General features: G+C 39.8%; 2 protein-coding genes across 2 annotated transcripts in view; one reads left to right on the top strand and one right to left on the bottom strand.

The window, feature by feature from the left end:
• LOC145410634 (uncharacterized) overlaps window positions 1–5,908 on the top strand; it is a 39,112-nt gene extending 33,204 nt beyond the window's left edge. Inside the window, 1 exon segment of the mRNA XM_080280747.1 lies at window positions 683–5,908. Within this exon segment, the coding sequence (XP_080136873.1) occupies window positions 683–5,433 (4,751 nt within the window). The 3' untranslated portion in view covers window positions 5,434–5,908.
• Window positions 5,909–5,964: 56 nt separating this feature from the next.
• On the bottom strand, window positions 5,965–15,827 carry LOC145410814 (MICOS complex subunit Mic10-like). The gene is made up of 4 exons (XM_080280933.1): window positions 15,730–15,827; window positions 12,566–12,613; window positions 7,470–7,579; window positions 5,965–6,184 (listed from the first exon to the last, which is right to left on the bottom strand). The coding sequence occupies exons 1-4, from the start codon at window positions 15,803–15,805 to the stop codon at window positions 6,134–6,136; spliced, it is 285 nt and encodes a 94-aa protein (XP_080137059.1). The 5' UTR covers window positions 15,806–15,827; the 3' UTR covers window positions 5,965–6,133.
• Window positions 15,828–16,741: the final 914 nt, after the last annotated feature.

Genomic DNA, 16,741 nt, shown 5'->3' with positions numbered 1-16,741 from the left:
GTCTGAGGTGCCAGTTGAGGTGAAAGCAATGTTCTTTGTGTACCAGATTGAATTGCTGTGTGGTGGCTGGAAGTTGATCTTTAATGCCACAAGGCTTGTTCAGCCATCTACCCTTAACCCTTTCACTACAAGGAAAATATTTTTTTTTCTTAACCATGCTGTCTCCACATGATTCAACTTACAGAAGACCTCTTGTGGTGAAGGCTGCATCTGATGGTGCCTGTTCATAAAATCTTTCTATTGCTGAAAAAACTGTGTGGAGATAGCTTCAATAAAATTTGAAGATGTCCTTGTAATGAGGAGCAAAATGTTCTGGGCTATGATAGCCCGCCCTTGGACCCCAACACCTCACAAATACTAATAATGCATTGGATTAGGTGTGTTTTTAATTGAATGAATTGACTAACTTTAATTACATGGTATATAGATTGATTAAGTGTACTGTATGTGGGTTAGGTGGAGGAAGAGCGGGGAAGGGGAAGATTGAGGATGAGGTGAAGTATATGAATGAGGGAAGTGTGGATTATAGGGATGGTAGCCTAATGACAGAGGACAGGGTAACATGGAGGTAATTTGTTCATATCCACCCACACCAGAATTAGGGCTGTACAAATAGAGAGACAGGCAGAATAAACTGGTAATCATATCACAAGTATGGTAATTGACTGATTCTTTGTTTCAGCCACCCCAACCCAAGAGTCTATCAAGTGGAAGCAGTTACCAAAGGGTGTAAATGCCATCAGTAAGAACACCGGCAATAGAATACTTGCCGTTGGATACTCTAAAGACAAGTATGGTTCTCCCACTAAAGGCAAGAAAACCGAACCCTCACCCCAGAAACTGGTGGAGGCTATGAAGAAGGAAAATGAGACACATTCAGAAAAACTCCAGAAGTTGTGGGAAAACTCAGTATTACTTAGTGATAAGATGGAAAACAGCGCCGAGACAAGACTCGTTAGAAAGGCAAAAGGAAAGGTCGGTGGCCATAACTTTCACAAGCAAACAGAGATAACCAACACAAAACTGAAGCCCTTAGAGTGTAATGATGAGGGAACAGGTGGCTTAATCTCCAATACAGCCAATCATAACAATTCCTTGGCTGCAGCTGAAAAAATGTTGATCACTGGCCATGGCATATCATCGCTAGCGAGTCAAAGACAGGATCATGAGGTGGTTAATAAAGGTCTTGTTCCTGAGCCGTACCCAGGTGACCCATGCTCCAGTAAAAGCATTCAGGAGGGAGAGACCTCTAAACCACCTTCTCCCTCAAATGACTGTGAAGTTATGTACAAAATTTCCAGGGGAGGTCACATTATCCCAAATGTCACTGTACGATCAAGTAATGCTGTTAAGAAACCAGCCAGTGTTGTTCAAGAGACAGAATTATTTAATACTTCAACTACAACTACTACAGCACAACCGTTAGACATGAAAAATGATTACAAGTGTGTGTTACCCTCTCCTATGGGGGAAAATAAAGAAGCAGCCTCTGCAAATGTGACTGGAAGCTCAACTGATTCTGCACCAGAGTCAAAAGTCAAGCAGGAAACGGTTACTGATAATCTGGGAAACAATAGCAGAAATCTTGTGCCATTACAATCCAACCAGAAGGAAAAGCAGGAGACAGTAAAACTAGAAAAGCCCATGTTTCAGGCTTCTACTACTACTACCAGTACTTCCATCCCAAGATATATTCCCAGCCAGGTCAATCAAGCAGCCAGAAATCAGACGCCACAAGTTGGTCGGCCAACAACCTCAAGATATTCCAGCATTTTACCCAAAGAAACGTACAAACCTCAAGAGTCATTCCCTGTCACCAGAATATCTCAGCAGCCCTCTGGTGTGAAAAGAACACCACAGTTTCAGTCCCCTCAGACAACAACCATGCTATCTCAAAAGACCTATAACTTCAGATATTCCTCAGATGATAATGTGTTGCTTGGATATCAGTGCCCTACATGCAGTAAGATCTTTCAGACAGAGTGGCTAATGATCAAGCATAGTATTACTCACCTCAAATATCATTGTAACATATGTGACCAGGTTTTTCCAGCAGAGATAATTTTGAAGCATCATCTGCTGGATCACCTTGCTTGGGCATACGAGGATGAGAAGTACTACTGCCAGTTCTCTTGCAAAACTTGCCACAGCCTTAAGTGTGAATGCTATGAACCAACTTATTGTAAGCCCAGAGAACTGCCAAGAAGGTACTCAAGGCCACAGAAAGCACGAAGAACAAAGAAAACATTTATTACAAAGCCTAATTCGGGGCCCAATGATCATCTGAGAGTTACTTTGTCTGATTATAAGAAGCTCATTCAACAGTCTCTTCCAGAAAATGTCAACATACCCAGATCAGTACCTATTTCACAGAAAGCCCCAACTACCACTGTAATAAGACCTCCTATTCCTATTGCTCCGAAGCCACCAACAATGATACAACCCAAGCCACCAGCACAAACACAACCCAAACCATCAGCACAAACACAACTCAAGCCACCAGCACAAATACATCCCAAGCCACCAGCACAAATACATTCCAAGCCACCAGCACAAACACAACCCAAGCCGCCAGCACAAATACAACCCAAGCCTCTTATGATGGTACCAGTAAGTGTCTCCGAGGATCCCAGGCCACCTAAACCACAAAATGCTTGTCCAGTTGAGATGCCACCTCCAAGCACAATTCCTAGCACCATAAAATTCACTGGAGCAGAAGCACCAAGCACCACAAACACAGTAACAGCTTCTTCTCCAGTGGTACCTGTCCAGCTTGAACAGAATGTTGGTGAGGATGAAACAGAGAATGGAAGCCAAGGGAAGCGGTCTGTAAGTCGAAGGAAACCTCCTAAGTTGTCCAGTAACTTCGTGTACAAAGATGCTGACTTCTACTACATGTGTGAAATTTGCGATGCAAGTTTCCTCTCCAAAGCTGAGCTGAGTGAGCACATGTTCTTCCATCGGCTCAAGTCACGTAGCCGTAGGGGAGAAAAGAGAGGCAGTCCAGGTGTTGGTGAAGAGGAGAATGAAGTGACTAAGCGACCAAAATATGAAGAACCCTTGAATAACACTGAAGTTGAGAAAATTACTGTTGGAGGGTTTGAGAGGTTCAAGTGTCCTATGTGTAGGAGCCACTTTGCATCAGTAACAGACTTGAATAGACATAAGACACAAGCTCACAAAACACCAGATTCAGAGTTATACCAAAGTGAAAATCTAAGTCCAACAATTAGTGATGTTTATCAGTGTGTGTACTGTGAGAAAGTGTACCGAAGAGACAGAGAATTGCGAAGACATCTAAAGCATGATTGTACTCATGCTCCACAGTCGTTGAAAGATAGTCTGTCACCAGGTGTTAATATCAGTTGTTTACAGTCAGTTGAGGGTGGGCCACATTTCAGAATAGTAAAGAGAAATGTTGACGAGCATTTCCTTAATGAGCCAGGATCTTCCAAGTCTCCATCTAAGGGCAAGGGCAGTCCAAGAGGTCCAATCACCTGTAAATATTGTCTCATAGTGACCAGGCGTGAAGCAGAAATGAAGCGCCACGTCTGGAAGTATTGTCCAAGGATTCCTAAAGACATTGTCAGACGGTTCAAAGCAGGGGCTAGTTTGGAAGATCTTGGCTTTGTCTATGGTGTTAAGGATGAGGTTACAAACAATTCTGACTCATTTACAAGTGAGGCTACTGATGTAGATCAACCCAAGAACACAGCAGTTACCACAATGACGTCACCAGTTCCTACCACAGTACCTTCACAGATAGGGTCCTTATCTCAAGATCAAACTCCGTATAGGCCTACATCCTCACCTGTTACAACATCCCAAAGTCCCCAGGCAGTCACCTCCTCTCAGAGTTCCCTGTCACAGTCACCAAATATTTCATCTGGTGGGGCCAGTACCCTACTGATACCAGGAAAGAATGTTCCCCTGCCAGTAATATCTGGCTCATCAAAATCAAGGCATCCTTTAGTGTGTGGCTATTGTGGGATATGGTACTTCAGAGAACAAGCAATATTGAAGCACATGAAGGAAAGATGCATCAGATTGCCTCCGTATGAAAAGGAACTGTTGGAAAATGGAGCTCAACTGTGCAATGTTCCTCAGGAAAGAAGTGTCTCTGTCAGTCTTGCCCCAGGAAGTATAGCTACATATAAAATGGTCCAAGTACCTGAACAGAACGTACCAAATATCCCACTCCCAACTGTTGGCTGTGTGTCTAACAGAGATATCAAGATCTTATCTTCAGAAGTTCATGAACTGGGCATTGATAGCAGTCTGGCAGTATCACCAGTTAAGCTGGAGCCACAAACTTCCCCAATACCATCACCACAGGAAACTGCTCAGATCTCTCCCAATCAAACCAGTGATGATCACATCTCATCACCACATAAGAAAAAACCAGGGTGCAAGTCTCGCTCTGGAGTTATTAAAGGCACAAGGTGTCGTAGGTGTCATGAACATTTTCAGTCCCAGGATGCAGTTCTTGCACACAGCAGCATACACCATGGACCAAAGAAAGGCTTTTATAAATGTAAGCTCTGCCTTGTGAAGCTACCAAAGTATAAGCAGCTAAGAGAACACATATGGGAACACACAAATGAAACTCCATATAGATGTCACATATGCATGATTAAGTTTAGGTCCAGTGATGCCCTGCTTGAGCACCTCCACAGTCAACATGAGTGTAGCTTGGCCAATGAGAAGAACCTGTACAAGTGGTTGCCTGATCGCAATGGGAAATACAGAGAGATAAAGTCGCCAGAGAAGAACTGTGAGGAGAGTTTGGATGATATTGATGCCAGTTTGGATAGTCTGGCTGAAGTTATGGTGATTACAGACAGTGATATTTGTACCAGTACTCCAGAAAAGGATAAGAAATCTAACAATAATGTAAAAAACAAATTGGATGAAAGTTATGAAATGTCACAGTCTGACAAAGGATTGGGAAACACTAACTCAGGTCCAGGGCTTCAGAATCCTACCTTAAATGGTGCCAAAGAACATGAAGATCAACAAAATCAAAATAACACACAGGGTAAAGTGTGTGATCAAAAGAAACTGAAGGAAGTATCACCCATAAAAAGTGATGAGAATAAACAGGAACAAGATACCAGGCCAAATATCAGTGTAGACCAAAGTGCTGAGATAATTCAGACTGCTGATGCACAGAAAGAAAATGATAAAAGTAATGATAGTCTTTCAGATAAAGAAACAACTGAGATTTTAAGTGATAGATATGGTGAGGAAATGGAAGTTTGTGCTAATAGCTCGGGCTTGTCAGACAAACCAGGAGATACCTCGAAAAGTGGAACATCTGACTCGAGTTTATTTGATAGTTTTACTGAGAATGGAGAAGGACTTCTTTCTAGTGTTGACAACCTAGAAAGTGTAATAGAAACAATACAGCTAACTGATGGGCATTTGTCTTGATGTTTCAGGAAGTACTGTGCATTAGTACTTTGTATATACTGTAAATGAGGCATGATTATCAGTGGTATGTTGTCAAAAGTGTCAGATATGAATAAAATCTAGATTGAAGTGTATTTTTTGTTTATTTTCAGTATGATAAAGAAATACATTCTTACTGCCATTAGCAATGTGCCATGGAATTGTATATAGAGTACAGTATTTTGAAGTTTTATATCATGCCAAGTACTATCAGCACCTTGTGATACTGAATTCAGAGTTATACAGGTATGTATATACCTTAATAAGAAAGAACTTTTGTGATCATTAATCTAAGTACAAATAACTTATACAAGAAATGTTTTGTAAACATAAGTACCCTTGTACTGCATTTCATTCCCTGTCATATTTTATGATCACTGTAACTCCTACAGAAATTTTAATATATTATTAATCCTCTTTTATTTCTAGTTATAACAAGTATCCCCCCCTCCCTTAACCATTATATACAGAACACAGTATCATCTACAGTGTAATAAAAAGTAAACACCAGAAATAGTTGTATTATTTACAACATAATGCTATAGTACATATTTAACTTCAGGCTGAATTGACATGGTAATCACAGTATCCCGAAGACAAAACCTGAGTTAAATATATCCACTTTAATCAAGAATGGAACTTTATGTGATAAGTACAAAAGGAAACAGTATTAACCAACTTTTTATTTAGCTTCTGCTGCTGGAGTTTCTGGAGTGGCAGTCTTTGGTTTTATCTGTGGAAAGATGAATGTGTGGTTAAAACAATACATACCTGTACTTATTTCCCTTACAAATGTACTTTAAAAAGTGTGTGTAACAGCATTTAAAACCCAGACATTGTAAGGGGTGTGAAAGATAGACTGTCCAGGTGCTTGAGGATGTATTAGTGGATGTATGTGGAATAACAGACAAAATGGAGAGGTAAGAGAGAGTGGGAGTATGGATGGGGTATATGCATGGGAGTAGGAGAGAATGAGAGGGCAAAAGAAAGAGTTTGTGTTGTGTGCAAGAGATGGAAGGAGAATATAAGAGAGTACAGATCAGTTGGCTCAAGGATTGTGTGGGTAAGACTGAAAGTTAGACTACAAATGTGGATAACTGTCTGTGTGTGTGTGACAACGCAAGATAGTGCAAGCACAGTGAAAGAAGAGTCTGGACAAAAGTGGAAGCATGCATGGAAAAGTCTGAAAGGAATAGTGTGTTTTTGACGGGATATATGGATGGAAAAGTAGGGAATGTGAAGGTGTACGGAGTACAGTACTTGAAGAGGGGTGTGCCTGCAGAAGTGGATGAGATTGTCAGTGTGCTAGTGGACATTTGTGCAGGGAGGGGGTTGGTGATAGTCAACACCCTCTTTAGACACAAAATGTTCCACAGGTATATGTGGCAAGTGATGAGAAGGGTGGGTGGTGAGCTGAATGAAGGAACGCAATGATTATGTGTGTGTGGATGACAGAATGAGGTGTGTAATGGGTGCAATCCAGTAACTTTTTGTGATATTTTATACACAAACAAACAGGTATGGATGAATACTTAATCTCTGTCCAACTTCATTGGCAGTGGTATCAATGTTTCTCATCATCATCATCATCATCATCAAACCCAGTGTTGCCCCATGAGAAGTGTAGGAGCCCAGGTCTAGGCAAGTTGATCCTGACATTTAAGATGAGAGTGACCAGCCTCAAGCATCCCTGAGTGGCATTATGTGAGCAATAAACCTTGTATATTGTTTTACTAATTAAATTTCTTGACTGTGAGTAGCCTTGTACTGGGCTGCAATGCTCCTGATGGGACAGTGCTGGATTGGATGATGGAGGGTTAGTCAGCTTTTTATATGGAATGAATTTGTAATTACTCTATTACCAGTATTTATGACTTAATGGCAAAAAAGGGGGGGGGGGGGGCACTCATAACAAGCACTTACTGTACAACAACAGAAGACTGAAATCAAGATACTGTGCACAGCATTAAACATTATCAGCACCTTAAACTCTCCTTCCACAACATTAAAAAACTTACGATTATTTTGTCGGCTTTAACAAGGAAAGGCTCGTTGAACTCATGCTGACAGTTGCTATATCCCATCCCCATGCCAGTACCCAACCCAAAGATCACTGGCCATGGGCGCCCTGGAATTGGTGGAATTATAATAGTAACTCTGGTTAACCTTTTTGTTGTTACTGATGCATTTCAGACATTATATTCAAGTTGACTTCTGACGATCCTGTTCCAAAACATGAAATCTTAGCAGTTAAAAAGTTGAAAATCAATGGCCCTCCAATTGCCTAAGTTTCATTTTGGCTTTTAACATGGATAAAGCAACCAAGTGCATCAATAATAATCAAAAGGTCTTGGTGGTAGGTCGTGGCAACCATTATCCATTCAGCTGACGTAGTGCTGCCTACTTCCTTCACTTTTATCACTGTTCTATAGTGATTGCTCTCCTTTTCTTCCTGTTTCTCCCATCTTTCCTCACTTTTTATTACTCTTCTTTCCTTTTAAAATGGCTTTACATTGAATGACAAGCCTAATGATTTCCTGCAAGCCAGGAAATGCTAGGTGGTAACCATGTAACCAACCCACTCACAGGTGTTCCCCATGTGCCAACAAGTGGGATGAAGGAGGGGCAGTGCCCCTCCCCATGGAACAACCAACTCAAAGTCAAACGGCCACCCCTTACAGGATTATGGTATATGACTACAGAGAGATAGAATGATAGACTAACTGCTTTACTCTGATCATGTGTTGTTTATACAGTAATTCCTATTTTGAGGCTTTTATTTTTTTCCACCTCTGGAAAGAGACATACGATTGTGATGAGGTCAATGCAGACTGTTTTTAACTCCCAGAAACTAGGTAACATCCATTTTTAATCTATTCATGATCCTCCCAGGTGATCTGATTCAACACAGGGAAGGCCTTTTGTACTGGGGACATGTTACGAAAGCTGTATCATACCGTGCCAGTTCACAATGTGTATCATACACCAAATAAAGTCATCAAGAGATGGCAAGAATAAAATGAAGACATCGCCCAGGCTGAATGAGTTAATCGGTTCTCTACAAAATATCTCCCTCTATAAAGCTCAGTCAAATCACCTGGTGGTATAGTTTATTAACCTGGCCCAGATTTTGTCCTTTTGCAGCTTATTTTCTGTAACCTGGTGGCAGAAGGCCATACTAGGGTTCTACATCCATTCCATAGCACTTTTTAATGACCAGCACCATCTTCTTGTGTTAATCTACTATTACTGCTCAGCATTTAAGGTGGAAAGATGGCAGTTTTTGGCCAGGTGAACACTGTACTGCAATGAGTTACTCATATCTCAAGAAAATACCTCTCTCTATGGCTCAGTTAAATCACTAGGTGGTAACAATACAGCATGCTAACAGAATATAAAATATATCATTAAGCCTTTATATCTGGGGATGCCTTTTTCTTTTTACTCTAGCCACTTCCAGATGATCATTGTTGGATTAGGACAGACTTTTTGAACTGAACAGGCGAGATACAAGATTACCAGCATTTCCTATGCTGAATAAATCATCTGGTAGAAGTAATAATAAACTAATATGGGCCTCACATGGATTCAGAGTGTTAAAGCAAAGTGACACACCCTTCCAGTCAGTTTACAGGTGATTCACTTTGCAAGTTAAGTGAAAGAAGAGTTCCGGACAAGTGCAAAAGTGTGCTTGAAAAGTCTGACTGGAATGAGAAAGTGTTGCTGATTCGAGATATGAATGAAAAAGTAGGGAATGTGAAGCTGGATGGAGTTGTTGGAGAGTGGAGTGTGCCAGCAAAGTGGATGAGAATGGTGGTGCTTTAGTGGACATCTGGGGGTTAGTGATAGCCAATACCCTCTTTAGACACAAAATGATCCACAGGTGTATGTGGCAAGTGATGAGATGGGTGGGTGGCGAACTGAATGAACGAAAGGCAATGACTGATTTTATGCGTGTGGATGACAGAATGAGGTGTGTAATGAACACGAGCATTCAGAGGTTGAGGTGGTGGACTTTGACCACCACTTGGTGGTGGTGAAAAACAAGGCTCAAATGAAATGGAGTAGGTGAGGCGATGGACATGAGGAAGTAGTCCATACAAGGAGTGTAGAAAGGTTGCAAGAGAATGGAAAAAAGGAAGAATATACCGTAAGAGAGAAGTGGAGGAGCAACTGGGTAAACACAATCTGAAGCAGATGGGGTACATGGAAGGTATTTGCAAGATATTCACAAAAGTAATCTGTGCAGTATGTGAAGTTGTGTGAGGGGTGAAGGGAAGACAAAAGGGAGTGCAAGGAACAGCATGGTGGAATGATGAGACCGCCTGTGGTGCAAAAGAAGAAAGCTTTTAGTGAATGGATGAGAAACAGGAGCGTGGAGGAAGTTGAGAGATGGAAGAGAGAGTTACAAGTAGAGAGGAAGACAGAGGTGAAAAGATTAGTAAGAGTAAGAAGAGACTGGATAAGGAATTTGGAAGGGATCTGAGTGTAAAGTGGAGGGAATGTAAGAAAATGTTCTGGAAAGAGGTAAAGAGAGTTAGACATGATGGTAAAGAAGTAAGTCAGGGAGTGAAAGATATAAATAGTAGAATACTAGTGGAGAAGGAAGAAAACGTGAACAGATGGAGAAAACACTTTAAGGAATTGTTGAACACAGAGAATGAAAGGAATGCGAGTACAGTATATGTGGCTGGGGAATGGCTTGGAGAAGAAGGGAGGTGAAAAGAGAGGAAGAAATCAGTAGGATGGAAGTAATGAAGAAAGTCAAAATGGGGAAAGCTCCAGGAATTGATGAAGCGTGTGGTAAAATGCTGAAGCATGGGGAAGAGATAATAGTAGAATGGATATGGAAGATGTGCAGATTAGCCTGAGAGGAAGGAAGAGACCTGGAGGTTTGGAAGTCAGGTATAATTATTCCCCTGTACAAAGGAAAATGGGAAAAAGAAGTGTGTGGTAATCATAGGGGCATTTGTCTTCTTAGTGTAACAGGAAAAGTATATGGTAGCATACTTATTAACAGAGTTGGGGAAATAACAGAAAAATTAGTTGGAGAAGAATGGTTTTTGGAAGGGAAGAGGTTGTGTACATTAGATATTTACTCTTAGGTCTTTTGTGGAAAAGTTTCTAGAGAAGGGAATGAAGTTGTATACAGCCTTCATGTATTTGAAGAAAGCATATGACAGGGTGGATAGGCAAGGAATGTGGAAAATATTAAGAATATATGGAGTTAATGGGAAGTTGCTGAATGCCAGGAAGAGTATGTATGTGGGGGCTAAAGCTGCAGTGAGAGTGGATAGTGAACTGAGTGAATTTTTCTATCTGAATGCTGGACTGAAACAGGGATGTGTCATGATCCCATGGTTGTTCAATCTGTATATGAATGGGGATATAAAAGAGGTACAAGGTAGGGCAGTGGATGTTGGAATGACCCTAATGAGAGAGGACAATGTTTGGAAATTCACTGTACTGTTGTTTGGAGATGATACTGTATTGTTATGTGAAGACAAAGGGGAACTGCAAGGCTTGGTGAATGAGTTTGGGAGTGTGTGTAAGAAACGGAATCCAAAGGTGAATGTAGGGAAGAGTAAAGTTGTGGTCTTCAAGAGAAATAAAGCCAATGAATGTACAGTGAGGCTGGATGAGAAGGAAATGGAAAATGTAAGTGCATTTAAGTACCTGGGTAGTGTGACGAGTAAGGATGAAAGTTTAGAGGGTGAAGTGCTTGAAAGGGTACAACAGGGAAGAAAGGTTGCTGATTCTTTGAAAGCAGTGACATGGAACCGGGAAGTAACCATAAAAGTAAAAAAGTCACTGAATGACAGTACCGGGTATTGTGATACCATTCCTAATATATGGAAGTGAAGCTTGGACCTTGTTGGAAGGACACAAGTCAAGAGTGAGCACAGTGGAAATGAGTTATTTGAGGGGAGCATGTGGAGTTACATGGAGAGAGACTGTCAAATATGGTAGTGAAAGAGCGTTGTGATGTGGATGTGAATGTGACAAAGCATTAGCAGAAATACACTGAGGTGGTTTGGCCATGCGGACGCGAAAAAGCGTTGTGATGTGGATGTGATAGAAAGCATTAGAAGAAATGCACTGAGGTGGTTTGGCCATATGGAGAGGATGGAGAGCAGGAGACTGATGAGGAGAGTGTATGCGGGTCAGGTGGAGGAGGGGAGAGGGAGGGGGAGGCCGAGGATGAGATGGAGGGATGAAGTGAAGAGGTATATGAGAGATGTGGGTGTGTGAGCTGGGAGCAGGGCAGTGAAATGGCATTGGACAGGGCAACATGGAGGCAATTTGTTTGTGGCCACCCCTTATGGGATTAAGGCATCTGGCAATAGATAGAGAAACAGACCCTATGATTATTTTCTTTTCTTTGACATAATTACTATGGTACATGGAGGTAAACTGGCAAATCTGCTTTAGAAACATTAACAGAAGTTTTTGAGTGGTAATATCACTGTAACAAAAGAAAAGATGAGTTGACATATGATTTGGTTGTGGTACACAGTCAGTACTTGATTAAGACTTTACATGGGGTGATTCACCGTCTTCATTTACTCTTGCTTTTGTGTATTTTCTTCATTTATTCTTGCTGCTATGTACTGGCATTTTCCTCATTTATTCTTGCTTTTATGTACTGGTATTTTATTTATTGATGCCTTTATGTACTGATATTTCTTTGTTTATTCTTGCTTTTACATACAGGTATTTTCTTCATTTATTCTTGCCTTAAGGTACTGGTATATTCTTCATATATTCTTACTTTTTTGTACTAGTATTTTCTTCATTTATTCTTACTTTTACAATACAATTTAATTCACTTGAGAGATCTCTTGTAGTAATGGGTTTATGAAGGCTGCATCTAACCTGAATAAAACTGAAGATTGCAACAGTAATATGGTCAAAATATCACTAAAGTAAGTAACCACTTTCTTGTATTATTAAACTTTGTCATTTTATTCACTGATTTCCTTCCACTTTGGCATTTTCTTCACATTTCAATAATCTTAACTAATCTGTGCATCTATGCTGACCCTTGAAAACAAACTGATTTGTAACTAGGTTCTGTACAGATTTTGTCACTGAAACATAGAAACATACTTACTCTTGAAGACAATAGCTGAAAATACGACTCCAAGGGCAAGACCACCACCTGAATGAAAAGGAAAAATAAAATAATTAAATACATAAATAATTTCCTGGCCAGTACAAAACAAAACAAAACAAAAATATGTCCAAAACTGCACACGTGGCATCTTACGGCCCACGAGATATCAGATGTTAATTTATAAAATAAGATGAGGAGGGGTGCTGATGAAGAATTCTCATCTTCTTTTAAATGTTTTCCCTTACAGATATTAATTCTCCTACCTTACTCAGGAGGCCTTACTAATCCATGGAAAAATTTTTCCTAACTTCAATTAACTTCATCTACTGTAACCTCCTACCTCACTCAGGTGGTCTTAATACTCCATGGAAAAATTTTCCTAACTTCAGTTAACCTCATCTACTGTAACCTAACTTAAAGACATTATAATAATACCAGCTAATATATACAGTAATGCACTAAAGCACTTCCCTAAGTGCAAAAATGGTGTCCTACATCCCTAGCCAAGACGCCTCATCCCTTTCATATTACATTCCATGGAGAGGCGAGAACCTCTAGTGCCTTATGTAAGGAGGGTAGAGTAAAGCATTTTAAAATATAAATACCTTTCCACACATTAGGAAAGTAAAACAAATAACTCAGAGTCAAATGGCCACTCTTTACGGGATTATGACATCTGGCAATAGATAGACAGATAGACATTAGGAAGGTCCCTGAGTTTGAGTATGTAGTTGAAGCATGTGTCCGACTCAGGGAAGATTGACATCCCTGCCCTGCATAGTCCTTGGTCATCCTTGGGCAAGGTGTTGCACCCATTAGCCTACCACCAAAAGGGTAATAGGTGAATGGTTACTATTGTCCCAGGAGGTATTACCATGGGAGTGACCTGGTACCTGGCCTTGCATAACATTCCCAGACGGGGAACTCCACCTCATTTACCAGGAAATCAAAGTCCCATACATATCTCTAACACAGCTCATCCTCTTGTGGGCTATGCCTCCCCCTTTTTCCCCATACCTTGCCATGTGGAGGGACATTGTTTTGACCCAGGGGGAAGCGTTTGTCTTCCACAGGAAGGCAGCAAATTGCTTGTAGTCAATGGATCTGCTTAGTTAGGCAGATCAGAGCGGAACAACACCACCAGCTGAGTAAGGTAAGAGTACAAATAAATTTTATGAATTTTTACCATTACACTAAACTCCCTCAGATTAAAACTGAATCCCTGGGCTTAGCGTGGTGAATTTGATTCTGACATCCATTTATGCAAAAAAAACTAACTTGGAGGCTTTGCCTCCCCCTCCCAACCCCCTCTGAACTACTGTATTCACAATATGCACACTCAGTCATGACTGAAGTGAGTTTGAACTTCAAACATCCTTTCTGATATCCCTTTCCATCACAGTAAAATATCGTAACCCAACCATGCATCTTTCCAAAGGACCGGTATGGTGACCTCTATGTGATATGCAATTTTCAGTGTAAACCAACATGAATAGTCTAAATTCTGGTCACATAAGACACTTCTAAGCAATTCTTGCTTCCAGAATGGTTGCTCTACTTGATGTTTGAAAATTCAAGTTTTTCTAGTCGATTATTCAGAAAAGATACTCAGACAGACATGTCCATCTGAACACTAAAGATGTCCATCAATATCTGGGGTCAAATGCATGCTAATGTTACACTGAATTACAAAAATTGTAATGCTGTTTTGTGCTTATCTGTTAGATAATACAGTTTAAGTCCTGTAATCCGAATGGCAGGGGACTGAGGGTCTTTCAGATTATTGTTTTTTCGGACTATTGGGAGGGACCTTTGAAAACTTTAAAAATATGTAAATGATCATTAAATAAACACTTGAAATTATATGGGTTAGTGCTTACTCACTGGAAATGCATAATAGTGTAGCTGAATAGTTGCAGGCCGGTGCATCCAAGTCCATGAGCAAGTCCAAGCCAGATAAAGCCCAGAAAAATTAAGAAAAAGTCCTCCCAAAATATAAAAAAAAATTTGCCTTGAAAAATTAGGAGTATCGGTACTGGGATATTCAGATCATTGGTGAGGAGGACTTTTACTATACAGTATATTATAGACAAAATACACTTATAATTTTTAAAGCACAGGAGTAGTACACACTGGATGTTGGCTTGACCAGCTTGTTTACATCCATGCCTCCCATTCACTCAAGGTCACAGACTTCTCTGAACAATTTATAATAAACACTGTACTCTCATTTCACCTTCTGGCAAGCTACTTGTGAATCTGCAAACATTTTCATGTAATTTTTTTTTTTCCAATCATTAACATCGCCAGAATAGCAGCATCTTGTTGGCATCTGTTTTCACTTTCTCGTTGGCATCTATTTTCACTTTATGCTGCTGTATTCCTGCATGCATCAGGAAGACAGTAAGGAAGATGACAACATTCGTTCATCTTACTTTCCTGGCAACATTTGCTTGCTCTTTCTAGTAAGGATAAAACTGCTTGTGTGAACACCTTTGCAAGAATTTCATTGCTCTTGCTATTGCCCTTCCGACTACTACTACTTGAATATATCTTCGTGTAACCACGGCTCAAGAGAATTACTGTAAAGTTGATTTCTGACATGTTTATTGAGAAAAAATTGCATTACAGTAATCCTTTACCAAACAGATATGCCAAAATTGCTTAGAACAATACACACTATTAACCTAAAATTTCTTCAACCATAAGTGAAAAAAAATATATATATACTGTATATATAACAGAAGACAAGACCTTTTCTCAATATCAGCCAATGCAACTACAGCATTATTTAGTTTTCAAAATGCATATGGCTTTAATAATGATAAATACTCTGTAGATACATACTGTAAGCTCTTGAAACTTTATTATGATATTGTTACACAGGCTACCGAACTTGTAACAGCACAGGCTTTGTAATGAACTGCAAGCACTTTATCATCAGTAACAGACCGGTAGATTGACAGAAAAATATACGTGATTAGATATTCATATTTCGTCATCCTGAAGTAGATCTCTAAAATAATTAGCGAAACTGGTAACCGGCCTGAAGACACCCGGGTAGTGCATGACCATTAACAGGCCATGCAAGCCAATTATTGCACTCAAGATGATATTTATACCATGGTGCATCAACATTACAACAAAGAGTGTTATCTTACCCATTTTAATGAGTGTGTCAGCTACACAACGGTCCCATTTCTCCCCCAAAACATCCTCCGACTTTGAGGCGGCCATTCTCGAGAAGGAAGAGATACCGAACCTGTTGACAAAATGACAAGTGTTCCAAATGTGTAACACGATATTAGTACACATATTTTTGCATTAGAAAGACTCCTTATAACAGAAAAGGTGTAGCTATGCGTTAACGAGTTATGTAGGGAGTTTTATTAAGCATATGGATAGATGAATAATCCAAGTGTTGTACGATACCATTAATTTTGTATGAGGAAGAATCTTTATACAAGAATGTTATATCTAGAGGTTATTCAGTCATGTAGAGAGTTTCATTTTAATATTTTTTTCTGTATGATCTTCTGTGGATATTTTGAGTTTTGTTCTCTGACGTTGAGTATTTATAAACATTGCATTTGGCGCGCAAGGTTCGCTGGAGTTGTCTTCTGCCTGTTCAGGTGAATATGATAACTATTTAGTTTGTGCTACAGTATATACCTTGTCAGTTTGTTATATCGATGGTAAGATCCTCCCATAATGTTAGGGAATGCATATTATATATAGGTAGAAATTAGGAGATATATAAACGACTTCTTGTAGTAACTTGGCCAATAGTTAGCTGTTCTTCAGATTGGAGATACTAAAGTATTATTTAGTTTTATTGTATTTTGTCAGTTTCGTATACAGTATTAGATTATAATAAACCGCCCAAGCTGCCAGCGAATGCATATTTTCTTTTAAGCGGGTATTAGGAGGCATATATGAAGGTAATACCATATCGTCAGTCAGCAGGTTGTGGTGAAAGTAAAGAAATTGCAGTATTTTCAATTTACATGCCTTTATTTGTTTGCAGGGCACTTTATACTTCCATTATTACTAAGGTTAGTGCCATTTTTATATATTACATTTCTTTTACAGGAACTACAGTACAGTAGTTGATGTGGAGAGCCAGAGTTTAACTAATTTTTAGTTTCAGGTTATATTGCTTATCTTACTGGA

The sequence above is a fragment of the Coenobita brevimanus genome, chromosome 86, assembly GCF_032717465.1.
Source record: "Coenobita brevimanus isolate Jiangsu-jjx chromosome 86, ASM3271746v2, whole genome shotgun sequence".
Classification (NCBI taxonomy): Eukaryota; Metazoa; Arthropoda; class Malacostraca; order Decapoda; family Coenobitidae; genus Coenobita; species Coenobita brevimanus.
The sequence above is the reverse complement of the archived record's forward strand: the minus strand, read 5'-3'. Positions and strand labels throughout refer to the sequence as shown.